This window comes from Daphnia pulex, chromosome 2, assembly GCF_021134715.1.
Source record: "Daphnia pulex isolate KAP4 chromosome 2, ASM2113471v1".
Classification (NCBI taxonomy): Eukaryota; Metazoa; Arthropoda; class Branchiopoda; order Diplostraca; family Daphniidae; genus Daphnia; species Daphnia pulex.
In genome coordinates, this window is record NC_060018.1 from 8,398,593 (window position 1) to 8,418,821 (window position 20,229).

The following is a 20,229-nucleotide window of genomic DNA, read 5'->3' on the forward strand; positions in this document are numbered from 1 at the left end:
ATTCATGTCAATATAGTTTATATTCTTTTTTTTTCAAAAATGTTTCCTTGTTTTTTCTATATTTTTAAAGCGAAATAGATGGAATGCCAAGATTCTGTAAAAAATGCGAGTTTTTTCACACATTTTAAAACAAAATCTGAATTTGTTTTCTTTGACGAGGACCTGTTAGAACGTGTTCAAACATATTTCTTGAAAAATCCGCAAGTTGTCACTCATGCATGCATATAAGGGAGAGTATTCGGATGAAGCCTTATGGACATTTCCTATTAGTGGAGTCAAGATATGAAAAAAGGGGGGTTACCGGGAACAAATTGCAACACCAAATATTTTTCATGAGCTTTGTTATTACTATAATTTTAGATTTGTTGTAAAAACCCTCCTCAGAAATAATAATTTTTACTTTAAAAAACTAGAAAACAAAATGTAAAAATTAGAAAATGTATTAGAACTGTGATAAGAAATAAAAATAATTTTTTTTACAGCAAATAAATATTTCCCGTCTTTTTATTGATCAGAGTTTCAATTTTTAATGTTATAGCTTTAACGATGTTTTAGTAATTAAATATGCTGTGAGGGACCATGCCTCAAATTTTATGAAATCACCAAAAGGTGTTTAGTGTTTACAAGGGACCTTATGGCGGATAGTCCCTCCGTAAACTCATTATATCTAGTCATGTAGTTGTCCTAAAATTTTGATCTTTTGTACAAAATTAGTTAAGATATCAATTTTCCTAAATTTAAAAGTCGTTTTTAAAAATATTTAATAGCTCTTTAGTTTTTTATTGAGAAAGTTCGCAGAAAAAAGTTATTTGCCGCTATGGTTCATAAAAAAGCCGCCGCATACAGGTGGCGTTTCGTTTCACGTTTCGTAAAGAAAAACCAAAAACCTTTCGGTGAAGAAGACGGTTCAAGAAAACCAAAAACCTTTCGTAAAGAAACAAACAACCAAACGCCATCTGTATGCGGCGGCATTTTTATGAACCAGAGGGGAGAAAAATTGTTTTCAGCCTCCTTTACTTTCCGTTCTGAGTTTTAAGAATTTTACAGGGGCGATACTGGTCTCTGAGTTATCAAACAATTTAAAAAATACCGCGCTATGATACAGATCGATTTCTATCAAACAAATCGACACATAGCTTCTCGCAATTTCTCCAGGCCTAGGTCGCGATACTTCATTGATTTACTTTTTTAACTCAATTTTATTGGTCTCTTATTTTGGATCGATTTACAATCAATAAATGTATGGCAGTTCTTGAAATAATAGCTGAAAATTGGTCCGACAAGTTTATTAAATTACTATTTTATCTGATCTTATTTAATAAACGACATAGTTCTTTAATGCTCTGAACATCGGAAGAATTCAACGTCGACGGCCAAAAGCACAAAAGAAATTGTGTCTTGTGGATTTTGAGAATTTTCCACTTCTGTACGGTTAATATTGAGGGACGAATCAAACATGACGGCAAAAATTACTGCTCTCCACGCTTAGTTAACATTTTACGCTTTTCCAGAGTTCGTAGAGCATATTTGGCCGCGGTACACTTTGCTATGCGGTAATTCCGCCCGATGCCTTTGAAAGTTCCTTTGCCGATGACGTCAACAGTAACCCTTAGACGGCCATCTGGTAGACGTTCAGCTTTCCTGTTCATCCAATTGTATAATCGAAATTAGTGTTATGTGGAATGAAATATTTTTTTAATTTTCTTACCCAAACTTTACTCGGTCGGTTTCCAATTCCAGCAGTTCTCTTATAGGAGACTTCGGAACATTTTTACTAAACTCGTCTATGGATGAAGCATTATTTAGAAGAGTATAACAGTTAATCTGAAAGTTACAAGAAAAAACTTACCGATTTCTTTTTTCATCATGTTGTAATACACTCTCCAAACTGCATTCAAAGACATGTGGGAATCAAGATAAATGGCACCAGCAACCGACTCAAATACATCGCCAAGAACTTTAGGTACTTCTACATCCTCAGCTTCTATCATGTAATACTGCAGAGGAAAATGAAATTTATTTATTTTTTATTGGGATGACATTTTAAAAAATCTGAATTTTACCTCTTCATTGATGGAATGTCCGTTTTCTTCTTGAGCTTTGATGAACTTGTCCATAATTTGATTCAAAGAAGGAGATAAATGTTTGAAATAGCGATGGAATTCATAACGTTCTGCCAAAACGGCAAAAGTCGTATTGTTCACCAATGCCGAACGCAAATCAGTCAGAGCCCCAGGTGGGTGACGCGGCAAATTTTCATATAAATATCGCGTTATGAGGTAATCTACAGACACGAAACAAAAATATATTAATAGTTTTCAATATATTCACTTTGGTACTGTACAGTACCTAAGACGGCATCACCGAGGAATTCAAGCCTTTGATAGCAATCGGTCAGTCGGTTGAGATAGTAAGAGGCGTGGCTAAAAGCCTGGAGTAAGTAAGAACGGTCATTAAATTTGTAACAGATCTTCTCTTCAAAAGACTCAAATCCTGCCAACATGCGATCCAGTTCTACATGTATATCCAAGGGTTGGTCAACTAAAGGTGAGATCGGCGGAGTCCAATATCCGTAAGAACCTTCGTTGATGACAGGAAGTACTTTGAGTCCAAGCCAGGACATGAAAAGCAGTGCCCCCCGCGGACCACAAGCTCTGAGATAGGCTCCAATAAGAGCCTCTACACAATCGGCAATACTCTTATCGGGGATACTGTGCTGCGTTAGTAGATTGTAAGGGACGAAGCGAGGTAAATCTTGGGCATGAAATATGTTTCCATCCATAGCCACTTCTTCGACTGATGGAATCTTGCCTCCGAAACGCAACATTATCTGTTCCGATTTCTCTTGAACTAAGGCCTTTACCTGTTCGCTTGACATGTGTTCCATTCCCTAGGTTACGGTAAAATAATAAATTACATTAAACGAGTAAACATGGCAAAAATAATACAAACAACAAAATATTTATACACATTAAAAATAAACAAAACACAAAAACTAAGAACTAGAAATTAAAACAAACTATCGAGAAAACCAAGAAACAAGAAATACCTGCAAGTCAACGACATTCCAGTAGTTTAACGGAATTCCGGAGGAAATAAGTGCTTCTTCTAAGGCATCGGGGATGACATAACCCGGTGGTAACCAATTTTCATGCGGATTGAATTTCGTTGCAACCATACAACCACCAAAGAGTTTTTTTTTTCCTAACTGATAAAGGTGCAGATTGGATACTTGTCGCGAGCGCAAATGGCTGAGCTCGCCCTCATGAATGCTGCTGTATTTGCAGTACAAGTAAGTGGTGATGGCATATTTCAAAAACGAGTCGCCTATAGTTTCTAGTCGTTCTAAATTAATTCCGTCATTTGCACTGGACATAGTAAATGCTTGCAGAATCACACTCGGAGATGGTCCCGGATGGCTTTCCAAACCTTGCTGCTCGTCAAAACTGAAGGGGAAATCTAAACCAGGAACGGTGAGTTCTGTGATTACTAATCCAGTGTCGTCCTTTTTGGGAAGGATTGGAGTTTCTCGAATTGGTGGATCAGGAGAAGGCTCACTGTCATTAGAACATTCACTGGTATATTCTTCGAGTAACAGACGAGTGAGTTCCAACATATGTGAACTTTCGGACGCTAGTCTACGATTTGGTTTGGCTGCTGGGCCAGAGGGATCCAATGGCTTATTGCACTCCTCCGGAACTAGTGTGCTATTCTCTGGATTTTCCGTGATTCGATGAGTGAAAGGCGTCATAATAGGGATGTCTTTATCCATGGGCACAACTGATTGATCAACAATCAGTGCTTTGTGCAGTCTTAGTAAATTTTCACATTTGACTTCCAAATCCCTATTGGGAATATCAACGTTCCATTGCATTTTCATACTAAGAAGATCTTCAATGTTTTCATAAGGTTCATCGTCTTCAGTCAGCTCCTCTTCTAATTCTTCTTCCTCGGGACTTTTGAATTTTCTTGCTTTAAGGTTAATGGGTTCTTCAATTGCTTCAGCAGTATCGCCTCTGCAGACAAACTTTGGTCCAAACTCTTTTACTTTACAACCGCTTTCGTCTTCCTCGGAAACATCGTCCGTATCACTGTCGTTCGCGCTTTGACCGCTATTGTATGAGCCATCTGAAAAATTGCTAATTAATTCAGAAGGAGACTGAGGGCGGTACTGAGAGAACTGCTTCGTTTTGGACTCGCCCCAAGGTTCAAGATAGCTTTGCGGTGTGGGGACACCAAATGCAGGGAGAGATCCATCATGCCCAGTAATATCCACCACTGGTTTGGACCAATCAAAATCCAGTCCGCTATCATTGGTAAGCAGGGCTACCGCTTGTAGATCGTTGTAGTCGTAGTCTTCATCAGCTGTTTCTGTGTTTCTGTCTGGGATTTAAAAAAAAAAAAAAAAACAAGCATCAACTATATAATGTGACTCATAATCAAGTTATGACATACTATCGCTCTGATTATTACTGCCGTTGATTGCATCTGGGTTCCACACGCCTATATCCAACAAAGAAGCTCCTGCACTTTTTTTCCCTTCTTTGATTTCCCTTTTGGGAACTTTTGAGGAGGATTTACTCGCATCGTTTTCTTCAGGGCAATCTTTCAGTTTCGTGTCTTCCACTTTTTTAGCAATACTTTCTCTCTGTAAAGGTGGTAACGCAGGATCTGAAGACTTGCATTTCCAATCAAATCGTAAAGCGGGCCAGCAAAAACCTAACAAGGTAAAGGATGCAAAGATAAATACGGATTACATAAAACGAATTTGATGACTAACCAGGTTCCAGCTGACTCCTCCCCAAAGAAATCTCGGTTGCTACTTTACAACGGAGTTGTTCTGCTAAAAGAAGTCCATTCAGTCTGTAAAGAATGCAAGGAAGACTAACGAAAAGACAAAATTAACGAATAGAACCAATTCATTTTTTTTAAATGTCTTTTAATGTTTAAATTACCACACTGCTTGTCTCCATAGTGAGGCCGAAAAAGGATGAATGCTACACAATTCCGGAACAAGTATTTGTTTTTGTTGCAGACTTTCTCGCTGTGTTTTCTTTGTATGTTCCGAACTGGTTGGTAACATTACTCCTTTGCGGTTGACGTACCTATAAATTTAGAAGGATCATAAAAAAATATATATAATAATCATATTTTTTTTTTCAACTTTCACTAAACACATTTTCTTTTGCCCACCTTGGTGTTAAAAAATTGAGTCTGGCTGAGGTATGATCGACGTCTAACAGTGGCTGCTTCAGATTCTGAATTTGGATTCCATACTTGTGGCGATAGTATTTTTCAAATGTTGGATAGTTGTTATCAGGGAACTTAGATTGAGGGTTAAGTTCGTAGAATATCTCGGCCACATAGAAACATTGTGGGTGTTCTTGATCACGATACCATTTCATTACGACAGCATCAGAGAACAATCGAGGGTCAAAGACATATCCAGATCTGACTTCTTCGGCTATCAATTGGGGCTTCGAATCTCGAACGGACGAAATTAAATCGATGAATACAAAATCCAAGCTTAATTTAGAGTGTTCCGAGAATGAACTTCGTCTTAAAGGAACGATTAGATAAGAACAGTCGGCGTTGTATACATCTAACAACATAGGATCCTTTTCCAAGGAAAGTACGTTTCGAAAAATGTAGCGTTGAAAATCAGAAATTTGTTTCAACTGCCCTTCGGTCACTCGGATGGCATCAGAAATTTTTACAATTTCCACTTCCACCTCGCCTGAGCGAGTGAAAATAGGGAACGGACAGATTTGAGAAAGAGGTTTGCTGTTTAAAATTCCCAGACTTTGAATAGAAGTCTCGGGTTTGTAAATTTTTCTTCCACGCGTGTTTTGCTCCTCAGGTATAGGCTCACTCAATACCTAACAAAAAATATCAACTATTATTACAGTAATTTTTGACATACTAATACGAATACCATTGTGATCGCGTACAAATAGCAAGGCTGATCAGGACGTGGAATACCGTTAATAAACGGATCAGCTACTTGTTTATAATAGTACTGTCTTCGCTTGGTAGTGCCTGGGCGTGGTAAGTTTTCTGGTACATTTTCTTCTTCCAAATCGGCATTGTAATCCTCTTCCTCTTCAAGCCGAAGGTTTTCCTTCCCCGTTGGATAGAAATGATCGTCCAACTCTTTCTTTTGGTGCAATAACCGACATGCTTCTAGTGCCGCAGATCGTTTGGCCGTTACTTTTGATGGCATAGGTTGACTTAATACAGTCTTTCGCAGAGGAGAATTAATTGGTAACTGCAACGAGCATATGTATGCTACGTCCAAGAAAACGTTTTCTGTTGCACCACTATTTTTAAATAGTCCAATCCATTTATCCAAAACAGATGGTTCAATTAATTCTCGTTTTATGGTACGTATCCTCCACACAGGGGTTAAGCGTGTGAAACAATCGCTAGGCAACTTTGCGCAATATCTACAACAGAAATTTTTCATGAAACCTAGTTTTACAGAATTAAAAAAGTATGTGATACCTGTTAATTATAGAAATCGCGTTTTGCAAAGATGCATACGAATTAGAAGTTTCATCAGAAGGGTAGGGAGCCTGAATGCAATTAAGCATATCTTCGTTGTGGTTGAAAAACTCAGCAACCGAATTGTGATACCCGCTTTTACTTAACAGAATTTGTTCTGTTGCATGAAAGTGAGATAAATCCACTAAAAACTCATCCATGCGCTCATTTTCGACCATGAGGATGTAATGTGCTTTTTTAGCGCGAGCTCGAGCTTTTGAGTGAACGTAAGCCCGGTAGGATTGTGGTAAATCGTAACGAATAACCAGATGACATGCCGGAACGTCAATTCCATCCTCTAATACGCTAGTGGCTACAAGAATGTTACAATCACGACTACGAAATCGTTTCATGACGTCTTCTTGCTTTCTTTCTTCATTCTCCATTTCTTTGACACTCACGCCTTCCATTCGGTCAACCGTATACAACGGGCTTAGATAAGCTAGTTGTGGATCACAACGACTTGCATCCTATAAAAAAATGTAAATGAATATTCGGCATTAAATATTACATAGCAATACGAGAATTTTGTCGTTGTGGAACCTTTAAAAGATGGTAGAGTAATTTTGCTGTAGTACGTCTTTCAGTGAAAATCATCCCACAGAGCTGGTAAGCATCTTCTCGATTTCGGTGATGGCGATTTGAGAAATCAGGACGCCGCCGTCGACTAGTGTGTCCTGGTTGAGTTGTCGATTGACGCAAAATCGCTGGACCGTTTTCAATTAATTCTGCGGTTTGCGACGTTTCGGTTGCCAACTTTGGGGTCTGAACAGTTTGCCCTTCGGACGAAACTAAAGAATCGCTTACTTCTACTAATTCAGCACTTGTGGGCAGCACGGAAGGTATCGGCGGTCGGTAGATCCGAAGAATGTCCAACAGGCGAAGAACCTTGGGATGGCTAAACTTCACGATACGTTCATATTCAGAGTATTTCTGAAACTCTTCTTCGCACAATGATCTAGAAAGTAAATATATATATATCATGTATACAAAGTACGTTGAAATGTGTACTTTAAAAGCGCAAACCTTATTTCAAGTAAAACAGTGAAGACAAGGCATAATAGAAGATAGTGTCTTTCATAAACTGCTTTCGTTTTCAATTTTTCTAAATGAATGAGGTATACCAAAGCAGCACGGTCTGCTCCCCAAGGACCTAGGTCAATTATATTGTATTAATTTTTAAAATCGTCTAACGTAAACTTCTAAAAATAAATAAAAAAACTTATAAAAATATTTGTGATTATTCACCAAAATTTTGAATGATTTGGATGTATTCTTCAAGTAGATCAAGAGGTTCATGACATGGATTAGGAATCTCTTTTAGATAATCTTGTTCCCCATAGTACTCAGCGGGATCATATCGATGATCTCGCAGATAATCATTCAATAAAAGAATACGACCCATTATTTCTTGCTGCAGCTCTGTGGCTTCATACTTGGACGATATTTCACATATCAATTCTTTGGGTCGAGTTGAATGCCTAGATTAAATAAAACATTAGAAGAGTTAATTTTCCACAAAAGTAGTCAGCAAGCAGATAGCATATTGGACTTCATCATGCCCACACTAAATGAATTAATCACCATATACTTACTGCAAGGCTGACAAAACGTTGTTGGAAGTCGAAATAACCGATTTTAATTTTGTTTCCAGAATAGTTATCAACTGAGACAGTTCCATCGGCTTGCATATGTTATTTACAATAGATGCAGTTAATCCAAGGATTCTTGGATGTACACTACTTGCTGCATTTTCATAGAGAGTTAAAACTCCTTTTAAAGCTTCATTGTTCATAACATTATGGCAGTCATCCAATATCAACAAATTAAGCTTGTTCATTTTGAGAAAGTTTTTGTGGATGACTTCTAGAAATATGGAATATGTCATGACAAGCACCTGACTTTTCCCCAACTCCTCTGTCCATCTTGAATAATACATATTAAGTGTTTTACAGTTAATTTTATCCATAAAATACTTCTATAAAAATTTACCTTTCAGAACTCCACTGCAATACACCTTTTTTCTCATGAAAAATTCCTACTTTCAATGGAGTGTGATGGCGCAAGTAAGCTGAACGCTGAAGTGCCAATTTGATTGTTGGGGTAAGGTAAACTGAGCAAAAACCTCCCTTGGGTAAGAGCAGAGAACTAATTAAAACAGTAAGTAAATTAATGAGTTAAAATTTTACATCACTTCATAACTTACTTGCACACTTCAAAAGCTTTTTCTCGAATTAACATTACAGCAATGAACATCTTACCCAAGTCAGCTTTTAAACATGCAATAGTATTTTTAACTTTTGCAGATTCAAAAAGTTCAACCTAAAAAAATGTATAAACAATATTTCTTAACTAAACATGGCAATCAAATATAAATTTGTTAAAGAATAAGTCTAACAATAGTATGGAAATCCTATACAAACCTCAAAATCTCTTGGAGTAAAATTATCATTTGATGATAAATCCATCATTTGAGGTAACATTTTAGCGAATAAAACGAATGGACATAAGAGGAAACTCGAGAAAATTTCTGAAGCTTAGTAACAACTTAAGAACATCAGAACTCAGATGTAAAAAGTTTTTTGTTTACAGGTTTACAGCATGAGGATGACTTAAACAACGATGCCATATTAAAATATCACATGGCCGTGAAACTCCCTTTTGCAGGGTTAACCGGGGGGTTGATTTAACCCTGAAGGGGAATTTTGCTTCATCTAGCGAGGAAAAGACACACATATTTAAATCATTACTTTGTCTGATTGTTTATTAAAGAATGTATAGTTGTATACGATGTTAGATATCATCGGTAACTCTACAGCATACAAGCATATAAACCTAAATCATACGTAGATTTTTTCATATATAATCATTTAATTGTTTTTTAGTATTCTAGATATGTCGAACAATACGGAATTGTTGGTGTTCGCGCTTGCAAGATGATGGGGCCTAACGGCCTTCGTTATGTTATCGTCAGCATCACGCATCACCATGGGTTTTCATTCCCCACATCTACTTTAAATTTTTATTAATTATAGTGTTCTTGTTATTATACATCCATTTCAGTTTTCTCTCGTTCTGCGAATTTTAACGTTTTATAACAGAAATGTGAATTCGACGACTGCCGACTGCGGAGCACCTGGTCGCTGTAATTGAGGTTGGTGTGGTCAGTCTGAGGAGGACGTGTGAACGTTGTAGTTGTATGCCTACCGATCGGATTCAGCTGAAGCCGAGATCGGTCGCTAAGATAATGCAAATAAAAATGAACAAGGCAACTTGGATACAATTTTATGTGTCATTGATCGTGAGATGAAAATGAACTGTAGGACTGTAGATCTCTATCATTGGTTTCCTGTTTTTAATTTAATTTTTAATTCATTTTAACGAGTGCTTTTTTTTTCTCTTGTCTTTCCAAGAATAGTTTAGTCAAAATACCGATGACAATCATATCAATCATTTCTGAATATTTTGGGTTAAAGTCACAATCGGGTTGGATTAAGAAAAATCCGGTTTCAACATTTTTGGATAACAACGATACAAGGGCAATCACCCAACTGTCTATTGGTGCAGCAACAAAATCCCAAAGGCGGACACCCATTGGCCTTTTTTTAAATAATAATACACTAGTCGCTAGATAAGAATAGCTAAGGCTAGGAAAATAAACCAATTAATGTGTAAAATAACTTATGATAACTCTAGTAATCTCGACCGCAGAAAGATCATTCACCATAACTAGACTGTTCATTGTTTTCCATTTTTCAACAGCGTTTTCACGTGTTACGCACCCCTATAAGTTTTCTGGTTCAAGCAGCGGTTTTCAAATTTTTAATATACCTTCACATTGCCTTCCACACACTACGGTTGCTTAAACCGAAAAATGTAACATAGTAGGAATGTTGTTAAAGCCATCTCTGGTTAAAGCATATTACGCAGTTTAAAGGTCACATTTTACAACAACCCATTATATTTAAGACCTTGCTAAAATTCTATAATTTCTGCTGCAACTTTTAGTTGTGTGTTTCACTGATAGTTCAATGTACTGCTTGCAGTCTCACGTGTATTTTCGGTATTTTTAAGATGCGTTTTACTAATGAGGCGATGCTTCTAAACAGTTTAAGTAGAGTGCGAATCCGTTCCTGCGAGACGCAGCCCTCAAGGCTGACGAGAGCCACATTCAACGTGTTTTCAGCACTCATATACAGCAAGGCTGAAAAAAGCTATAGAAAGGTATTTTGTCTGTGTATGCGCTGCTATCGAGCTCTTCCTTCCACTTGTTTTTCCATCGCCAGTGGGAGAAATGAGCAACTGGTATGGTGTTACCCCCCTTGAGCCAGGTGGAAAAGCTCAGTCAGTTGGTAGCGTTGGTCGACAACAGACTCGCTGTGTAGTCGTCCTTTTATTTATTATTAAATTGTTTCAGTTGGCGTTCCTTTTTCCCCCCAATCCGTGTTCTTATTCTATTTACCACACTCGAAACAATCTGTTAAGTGTCTGTTACTTCGTGTAGTGTTGCTTGTTGCTTTCCGGCTGGATAATTTGGTCTTCCAGCACTAGACGAACGACGAGTCATTGGCGCCATCGCAACCTGTCTTGCATCAATTGGCATTCTGCAGTGGGGAAGTAGTAAAAGTACAGGATAGGGCATCAGCTATCATTACAGCTGGATGACCGAAGAAGTGATCCGGTTTAAGAAAACAGAAGGCGGAAGTGAAGAGGCAATACACATGCTATACCTGCCTTGCCTATACACGCCTCACAGACAAGCCAACCAAAACAATTAAACTAGCCAGAGAAAAATCTTTCCGAGGTGAACGTCCCATCGCGCTGAGATCTAACGGTTGTCGACGATTTTTTTTCCTCCAGCCGTCCTCGGTGGGAAATCTTTCACCATATCGGATTCTCGTCAAATCCTCTAGACTTGTGCAACTTGTTCTGCGAGAAGATTGAAAAAAGAAACGGAGTCAATTTGTTGGCCTCTCACTCAACGCATTCGCCGAATCGAGAAAGAACAACAAATCACAAAAGAGATTTACCTATTGGCTCATTACCTAATAGTGTCAACTCTAAGAAGGGAATGCGGCCAACTTAGGTGAGTTTGTTTGTAGTACTACGTAGTATTTTCCCCCATTTTGATTTTTACTGGATGGGTCAAGCCATTTGCTGCCAAGCATTTTCAAAAGTGACAGCCCAGATTTATATGAGTAAGTCGTTTTGTCATAAGGCAGCGAAATACGATAGACCACCGGAGAGATTCACAAACATGGTACAACAACAACAACAGGTGGTGATAAGGTTATTCACCCATCTGTTTTTGTTAGTGTAATACCCGGTTTCTCGTAATCAAACTGGGATTTCATTTCATTTGTATACGCGCCATTCAAAGGCGTTCATTCAACTTTGTGACTATATTTTTATTCTGCATAGTGTACAAAAGAGTCTGCACCAAGATGATTACGTTCTTCTGGCTGTGGCTCCTTCTGGCTGCTTCACCTCTCCTTGCAAAATCTATTACGACTACGGTAACCCAGTACCAAGAAGGAGAAGGTAATGTGTGTAACTTCATGACGTTGCTGGCTTTCTAATTTCTACATCCTGAAAACCGCTTAAACACGCCATTGGCTCTAAAAACCGCCTTTTCGATGTTTGACCTGCAAAAGTGTCACTACTAGAAAAATAATCATCTGCCGATTGCGGGGTCAATCAACCGCCTCCATTCAAAGACCTAACAATTTTTAAAACAATTAATGTACTACGTATCATAGCATAGCTGAGAAATAGGAATATTTAAGCTCTGATACTAGCGGATCTGAACCGACATAGCGGAATGCCAGAAACAAACGACAAGATTGCGTGATGCGTCGGGAAACGTCAACCAAGTGGGGCGACATTCAACGCAAGTTAGTGAGCTATTGAAAAGAATCATGCCTCAATTTCTTCCTCCGTACGTCATTGGAATGGGAGGTCACGTCTATCCGCCGATGACCTCAATGTCAAAAGGAAGCCGTCAGAAAAGGTAGGGAGGGAAGAGGCCAAGAAACGGGTCACTGCAAACGGTGGAAAAACTACTCTTCGCCAGATATATAAATGTAGGAAGTTCAAAAACGTAGCGGAAACGAAAAGAATACAGATTTGGGAGTTCCTGGTTCGTCGGTCCCGCTAAATTCTAAAATTCATCGATGACAATTCATGTCTCGAAATGTCTTCCACCAGGAAATGCCCTATTGACAAAACTTTCAAAAGAATCAAACTGTAAAAAAAAGAAAAAGAAGAATATGCCCTTTATATACATGCAAACCATTTCCTATTTGAAACACAAAAGGCCGAAATCTGCTATGGACATACGGTACAACCTTTGAATTTCAGGGTTATAAAGCAAATACCCTCCTTAACATCCCGTTATTGAGTTTGACATCGTCTTTAGAATCGACACATGTAGGGAAAATTATGGGCAATACATTTTTGAGCATCTCGAAATATTTGGCTCAGGCGAAATTCCGTGTGCCACAGAAAAATTGGGAAGGTATATAATCAACGAGGTAGAAAAATGCAGGTTATCGAGGCTGTGGACGAAATTGCATTAATCTTGTATTTTTTCTGATTTCTTTTTCATGGCAGGGGATTGCAGCGTCTGAAAATTTATAGGAGAAGAATAAGGGAGGGGGGTTGGAATGGTTAGGTTAGCTTGAGGCCAACTTTCTATCTTGCGGATGAGAGTTGAGAACAAAAGACAAACGAGAAACAGAGAAAGAAAGAGAAAGAGGATAAATAGAAAAAAAAAATCCCGTTATTCAGGCCACTAAACTGGCACCCAGGACCCGGCCTTATTCTCCCCCAGCAGTCCCACATTCTCTTTCTAAGCCTTTCTATACGTCACGGCGAAATGTACGTATACGAGTACATGATCGAAACACAATGGATGTATCAGCTGTTTCCGGATGCATGGATTCGGCATATCGCCATAGTGTTGTACGAAATTGCAAAAGCTACTTCCCGAGGGAACTAATCGGATTCGCGGAACTCGGTCGGCAGCTTTCTAATAACTGACCGCGATTCCCTATAATTCTCGATTGCCGCCCGAACAAGAGAGACTACTCGATCGTATATTACTATTCAATCGTATTACACTTCCTTATTGATAAAGATCAATCAAACCTAACACAGATGTGCCGGAGGTGGGCCGCAAGCTGTTGGCTACGAGTCGATCGTCGCCGTCGTCACTACCTGAACGGTTTTTGCAGATTGCTCACAAGAACTGCCAAGGCCCCGAAGGCCAACCTGGCACCTGCATGTTCAATTTCGAATGTCAACAGCAGCGAGGTCAAGTCGTTGGAGCTTGCCTGGATGGATTCCTATTTGGGGCTTGCTGTCACTTGTCAACAGACCAATCGATGAATGCCGCCCTGGTTTCCACACTTCAGGCCGTTGGTGTTAGCAGTCAGTAAGTCAAACGTTTCTTCATTCCTGACTAGTATAATCTATTGATGAATGACATAGCAGACGAAATCCGATTGATTATTTGAACTGTAAGTCGACCATCTCCAATAGTCAAACTGTCGTTCTCTGCTTTTTAAGGGTCGATTCTGCTGACAACTCTACAACAAATGTGGACTTGAAAGGAGCTGCAATCAACGGTTCAGTTGACTTGCTCGCATACGGGAGTTTGCGTGTTCCAACAGCGTTCGAGGAAAATCTTCCTGACCGACATGAAGCGGCACCCGAGCTCCCACTGGAGCTCATGTTCAAAAACGGGTCGAGTGAAGCCAACAAGCTGGCGACGCTTCATCAGTTGGAAAAAGACGACGCCTCCGAATCGACGAATACCAGCTCAGGACCTCAACAGGACAATAAGGGGACAGGATCTTTGAGCGATGGAGTCAGCCTAACCCTAACGGCACTTTCCGATAACCAGATCTCGTCGGGAGAGACGATTCCAACTACAGCCGGATCCGTTGTAGTAGAAAAGGGGGATCCAGATCTACACGCTCAGCTGACTGCTTTGCTCCAAGCTCATACGGAATCGTCAAAACTGCCGCAGCAAGAACTGCAATCCACAGCTACGATTAGTAGCGTTACCAGTCGAGTTCCCGTGCGCATTAAAGGTCAATCAAACAAGAGGCCAAGGCCAAAACCCACGACAGCGTCCATCAAGAATATAGAAGTAACGTCAACTTCGCCGCCTAGTGTGGAAAGCGTCATCACCAACATAACAAACGCTATCGATGAGACTAATGCTGTTGTCACAGAATCTCTGGCCGACCAGCAGGCCAGTCTCCTTCAGTTTCTCGTCAGCAATCCGCCCGCTTGGGTATTGGACGAGATCATCAACGGTTCTACTTTAACAACTTGGTATCCACTCCCTATTGCAGGTAAATTTTCAGTTCAGCCGGGCAAACATTATCGCAATGTTCGTAAGCACAAACCCAGTTAAATCAATAAATGCTTCATAGAAAACGGGCAAGTAAATCTGGATGAGCAACTAGCCGAGATGGTCACTCCGTCTTCTTCCGTTACCACATCCGCCGTAACGAGGCCCTTGAAAAGAAAGCCGGTAAAACTCCGACCACAGTCGTCTATCAAAATCGCTTCGACAACCGTATCGACCGTAAACCAAATGGACGATCAGAGTGACATTAGTGAAACGACCACTACGGCTCCAGCTACGACGGATAGTAGTACTATGACGACACCTGTGATAACTAGAAAACCGAGACCGGTTTTCGACTACACCAAAGGTATTACAATACGTAAACAATCGGTGTTTTCGATCAAACGATTTTTATTTATGAAATACTGCGAGTTGTTGAGTTCGTTGAAATAACTGTAACTGTATGCATAAATGACGCGTCTAACGTAAATTGTCAATTTATTTGAAGACTGCGGTGTGCGACCGATGGCGCCAGAAGCTCGAATTGTAGGCGGTCGACGGGCAGATTACGGCCGTTGGCCTTGGCAAGTGTTGATTCGCGAGTCAACCTGGTTTGGAATCTTCTCCAAAAACAAATGCGGTGGCGTTTTGATATCTGATCGTCACGTTCTCACTGCCGCTCATTGCCAACCTGGGTAAGCATTCACGTTTTTTAAATTCTTCCAACGATAATAAGAAGACATTACATTTGACAATCGGTAGTTGACATTCTTCTCTCACCCCTTTTGATTGATCCTTTATTTTCAGTCAAGCACTTTTAACATAATAGAGTATAACGCATTGAGAATGTTAATTGTGAGTGCAGTTTAAGAAATACCGCACACGCTGACACATTTTACAAATTTTTGGACTTGGCAGATTCAATTTCTTCTAAATTTACAGTGAAGCAGAAAAAAGCTAGAGATGTAGCCTGTATAATATTTAATAGTGTTATACGCCTCTCATTACGTCAACAAATATTGTCCGAATATGTTAGGGTGTACCATCTATAATAATTATCAGCGTCCCGTGTCTCGAAAGCTTGTTAAATAGTCGACGACGTTCAACGACACCAAAACAGGCGCTCTCTGGAACGGCAATAGCCTCAAGAGTTATTCTTCCTCTTTCAACATGAACGCTTCGTAGCCAGCTGGTATAGAATGGGCCCAAACCGTTAACCGTTATCTGCTTTGTGTCTATTCACGAAGCGTGAAGCGTGAAAAAAGAACTGCTGTTTTCCCCCCGTCAATATTACGTTGACAAAAAATCCGAATCACAGGCCACTCACTAATACACAAGTTCGATGTTCATCCTCGAATAGGTTTCTAGGTTCACTCCTGGTGGTGCTGGGGGAGTTCGACTTGACCGGGCACTCGGAACCCAACACGCCCATGGAAAAGAACGTCAAACGAGTCGTTGTCCACCGTGACTACGTTGAACGGACATTTGAGAACGACTTGGCCATATTAGAACTCGAATCGCCCGTTGAGTTCAAGCCCTACATCGTTCCTATTTGTCTGCCTTTGACGTCGGAAGGGGACTTTGTCGGAAAGAAGGCCGAGGTGACTGGCTGGGGCAAATTGAGTCACAGTGAGTATTTTTGGATTATTATTATTATTCACTTAGCGACACGCAACACGGTTTGTTGATTACATTGATTACATAATTGGTCATTTTCGTACAGACGGTCCAACTCCCGGCGTTCTCTACGAGGTTGACGTGCCGATCATGAGTAATCCAGAATGCCACGACATGTTCAAGAAGGCTGGTCACGAAAAACGGATCTTAGATAGTTTCCTCTGTGCTGGTTACAGCGAAGGAAAGAAAGACTCGTGTGAGGTATATGGCCTGCGGTCGCAAAAGTCGTAAAAACGAACTAAAGAAACAAAAGACAATTAACGTCCTAATTTGCGACTAACTTTTTCCTTATTTGCAGGGTGACAGTGGAGGACCTTTGATGTTGGAGCGCGATGATGGACGATGGTCGTTGGTCGGGACAGTTTCTCACGGCATTCGTTGCGCTTATCCCAATATGCCCGGAGTATACATGCGGATGACTTACTACCGACCCTGGATCGAGCGTGTGACGGGCATCGGTGGTGCACAGTTGGGGTGATGAATTTGCCGTTCCTTGTCCTAACCCACTAGGATCAACTGTGATTGCTTCATTCAATCTGGCTGGGGATTCCCATCTGCAATGTCTATAAAACTAAATCCCGTCATTTCCATTCATTAGTTCAGAAAGAAGAACAACTGATAGGACAGGTCCCTATATTTTGTACATAAAGACATGATTGACATCTTCCCGGGAATTTGTACTATGTACAGTCTCCTCCGGTCCCATCCATTCTAGTTGCACTTTTCTTATAGCACATAAAAAAAAATAAAATAAAAAAGAAGAATAAACTGTGTACGATTTTAGCCTAGAAGACCCATCTGCTCTCGCAAAACGTTTATTTATGAAAGTCCCCAAAAGAAAGGTTCAGAATAATTGACACCATTAGAATAACAAAAGAAATTTGCTTTCCCGAATTTCGAGAGACGGCTAGATATGACATGTGACAACTTACAACGTCTTGTTAAAAAGTTACAATTGCTGTGTTGAGTTGCCGTTCCACGTTCCATTATCATCGCTGCTGTCCCCCGGGCTAGCGTCGGATAAACGATGGATGTTACTATCAGGTCGCCGACGACGGACACTAAAAAAATTGCAGTGACAGAAGTTGGTTCAACATCTGATTGGTGAAAGAGTTTGTGATCAAAATAAATCAATAATACCCTTGACTATTTGGTTGAGGCTGAGCTGTTGAATCCTGATGAGTTACACGCGGCGGAGGGTTGGCAAAAAATCCCCAAATCCAGTTCCAAATCCCAAATAGAGGTGCGAAGATTGCACTAAGCCACGTATTGCCGGCGGATCCATTAGTCTGAGGCTTAAATCCTAATAAAAATTAATATTTGTACTTTAATGGAAAAAAATGTTCTGGAATGCACACACAAAATAGAAATAAAAATTAATGGCACTAATCATACCAGTTCCAGCAATGGGGATAATAAGAAGAGCAGCAGAAGGAGTCAGATCCAATTCCCGTAAAGTCTGTTGCATATCCGATTCATGGAACTCACGACGAGGGAATGTAGTACTAAGAGAATATGGTCTAGATCGATAAAGAGAAATATTAATGAACGTGCACTTAAAAAATTTAAGCATCAAGAAATGTACAACCTAAATGGTGGTTTAATTTGTTGATCAATGAATTCGTTGACAGATGATAACTTGACGTCAGAAGAAAATTGCTCTGTACGGGTTGAACCGTCAGGCAAACGAAACTGCAGCCGAGAAAACGCACTACGAGCAGCTGAGGCTCTCTCACGTTGAAGTTGTTCTTGAGCACTTTGAGCAGCACGTCGTCGCTCTTCTTCGCTTGTCTGAGCCGCTTGGTATCGCGCAGCCCGATCTATCCTGTCTTGGGCAATATTTTGTCGAATTTTCTCTAAAGCTTCTTTTTCTTCTCGTTTTTCCTTCTGGCGTGAATCTGCCAGTTCACGTTGTTCGCGCTCACGTTGTGCTTCTTTGAACTGCTGAAGCTGTTTACCTAATTCCCGACGCTCACGCTCCTTAATTTTCTCTTTTTCACGTTCTTCTTCTATCTTCTTCTCACGTACTCTGGAAAATAAAAATATTAATTAAGTGTCGAAAACTACGCCATCAAAATTAAATTATTAGTTGAAGTTATCCAATGATAAGTAATGACTATTCATGCACTTACGCAGCTAGTAACTGATCAGCTCTTTCCAAGCGAGCTTCCAATGACAAACCAGATGGACCATCCTCACTGTTGCCAGGATTTCCACTTTCAGTGGTTTCTTCTTCCTGAGATGGTTCTATATTCTCAGATGTTGTCTGTAATACTTCCGCTTCAGCAATCTGAATTATTGAAAAAATATTTGATGAAATAATAATAAGAAACATTTGAACATTTACTCAATTAAATACCTGTGAAGCTTGGGCAACATTTTGTTGTTCATCATGTACCTTTAAAGCTTTCTGAGCTCTACTCAACAGTGTGGGGATATCAACAAGCCCTCCAATTACTTCCAACGGTGATCCTTGTAGACCAATCATATAAATTGCTGGTAAGACAACAAGGGGATCTAAGGAAAATAATCAGGTTGCAATAATATTATCAAATAATTTATTTAAAAAAAAGTTTACTTACACAACTGACTAAACATGTTGGCTTCACCGCTACCACTTTTCAATGAAATAGAAACAAAACTATTGAAAACACTTGAAACATTTTCTTCTTCTAATCTTGTCAAAAGTTGTTGTGAATCCTCATCTTCTGCTGTAACAACAACAACAAATATACATTTTCTATTGCGGGAAGCAATTATAGCTTCCGGAATACTGCCTTGAAACCAATGCATGTTTTCTTTTTCTATGAATTTGTAAACTCTCGAATCTTGACCGACAATAAATCTGAATGATAATATTTCTGTACACTACAGCAGTGAGCAGACTACAGGTTTACTGTTTTGTGTGTTTTAACTTTTAAGGTAGGGGCCAGGGGGCGGAGCTCTAGGAGAAGACAAGCAATGATAGCAAATTGATTTCACTCCGCAATTGTGCAAAGTCAAACGTATGACCACTGACCATGTGGTAGACAAACAGACAAAGTATAAACAATTGAAAGATTATTCCTTGAAGCACTTTTAATCGTAAATCATAAATACACTAAAAAAAGTTTGAATAAAATTCGATAATAACATACCGATATTCGATATTTAATCCTCCCCCCTCCATTCATAAAAAAAAAATAAAATTGTGATTCTTTTATTTTCATTGAAATATTCAAATGTTATGTCAGAATTTCATATCTGCTGTTTTCAAGAGTTACAGTCCTACAACCGCACAACGTCATGTTATAAATTTTACGGTTGAATACTTCGTTAATAGATACGTGCGCATTTCGAGCTGCTTAATCTATCTAAATCTAATCTCGTTTTTTTTTCTCGGAAAGTAGGCCTACTTCTTACTACTATTCCAGCTTAAACCTAACCACCTTTCTCTTTTATTACTGAGAAAGATTAGGCTTAATGAGCAGCAGTTGGATTTTCGAGAAAAGCTTGCATAAAATTGCTCAGCTAGTTTTTTTGTTTCGGTCTCTTAATTTTAAACACACTAAATTTAGGGAAATAAATTTTGTAACCCAACCCAATCTGATCGAGTAACGAACTCCTTTTTAAAGAAACAAAAATGAGAAATCCCGTATGTCGTATAA

At 39.5% G+C, this 20,229-nt stretch overlaps 3 protein-coding genes across 4 annotated transcripts; 1 reads left to right on the forward strand and 2 right to left on the reverse strand.

The window, feature by feature from the left end:
* Window positions 1–1,179: 1,179 nt before the first annotated feature.
* Window positions 1,180–9,161, reverse strand: LOC124202464 (endoribonuclease Dcr-1-like). Of its 2 annotated transcripts, none has more exons than XM_046598807.1 (19): window positions 8,967–9,161; window positions 8,750–8,865; window positions 8,536–8,691; window positions 8,139–8,468; window positions 7,792–8,024; window positions 7,570–7,696; window positions 7,087–7,501; window positions 6,505–7,013; window positions 5,936–6,446; window positions 5,194–5,879; window positions 4,956–5,105; window positions 4,781–4,884; window positions 4,474–4,719; window positions 3,050–4,383; window positions 2,350–2,890; window positions 2,064–2,284; window positions 1,850–1,997; window positions 1,709–1,784; window positions 1,180–1,641 (listed from the first exon to the last, which is right to left on the reverse strand). In XM_046598807.1, exons 1-19 carry the CDS (start codon window positions 9,024–9,026, stop codon window positions 1,470–1,472), a joined length of 6,135 nt encoding a protein of 2,044 aa, XP_046454763.1. In that variant the 5' UTR covers window positions 9,027–9,161; the 3' UTR covers window positions 1,180–1,469. The 2 variants fall into 2 exon arrangements, with proteins under 2 accessions (XP_046454763.1, XP_046454754.1); XM_046598798.1 differs by having other exon boundaries at window positions 4,456–4,719.
* Window positions 9,162–10,848: 1,687 nt separating this feature from the next.
* On the forward strand, window positions 10,849–17,373 carry LOC124188365 (serine protease filzig-like). The gene is made up of 9 exons (XM_046580938.1): window positions 10,849–11,629; window positions 11,965–12,084; window positions 13,702–13,978; window positions 14,113–14,906; window positions 14,988–15,272; window positions 15,414–15,600; window positions 16,266–16,534; window positions 16,629–16,783; window positions 16,881–17,373. Exons 2-9 carry the CDS (start codon window positions 11,988–11,990, stop codon window positions 17,058–17,060), a joined length of 2,244 nt encoding a protein of 747 aa, XP_046436894.1. The 5' UTR covers window positions 10,849–11,629; window positions 11,965–11,987; the 3' UTR covers window positions 17,061–17,373.
* An 8-nt stretch (window positions 17,374–17,381) lies between these two features.
* On the reverse strand, window positions 17,382–19,737 carry LOC124188366 (UBX domain-containing protein 4-like). Its single transcript, XM_046580939.1, has 7 exons — window positions 19,165–19,737; window positions 18,942–19,099; window positions 18,715–18,872; window positions 18,171–18,611; window positions 17,978–18,102; window positions 17,723–17,885; window positions 17,382–17,643 (listed from the first exon to the last, which is right to left on the reverse strand). Exons 1-7 carry the CDS (start codon window positions 19,373–19,375, stop codon window positions 17,532–17,534), a joined length of 1,368 nt encoding a protein of 455 aa, XP_046436895.1. The 5' UTR covers window positions 19,376–19,737; the 3' UTR covers window positions 17,382–17,531.
* Between the last annotated feature and the right edge of the window lie 492 nt (window positions 19,738–20,229).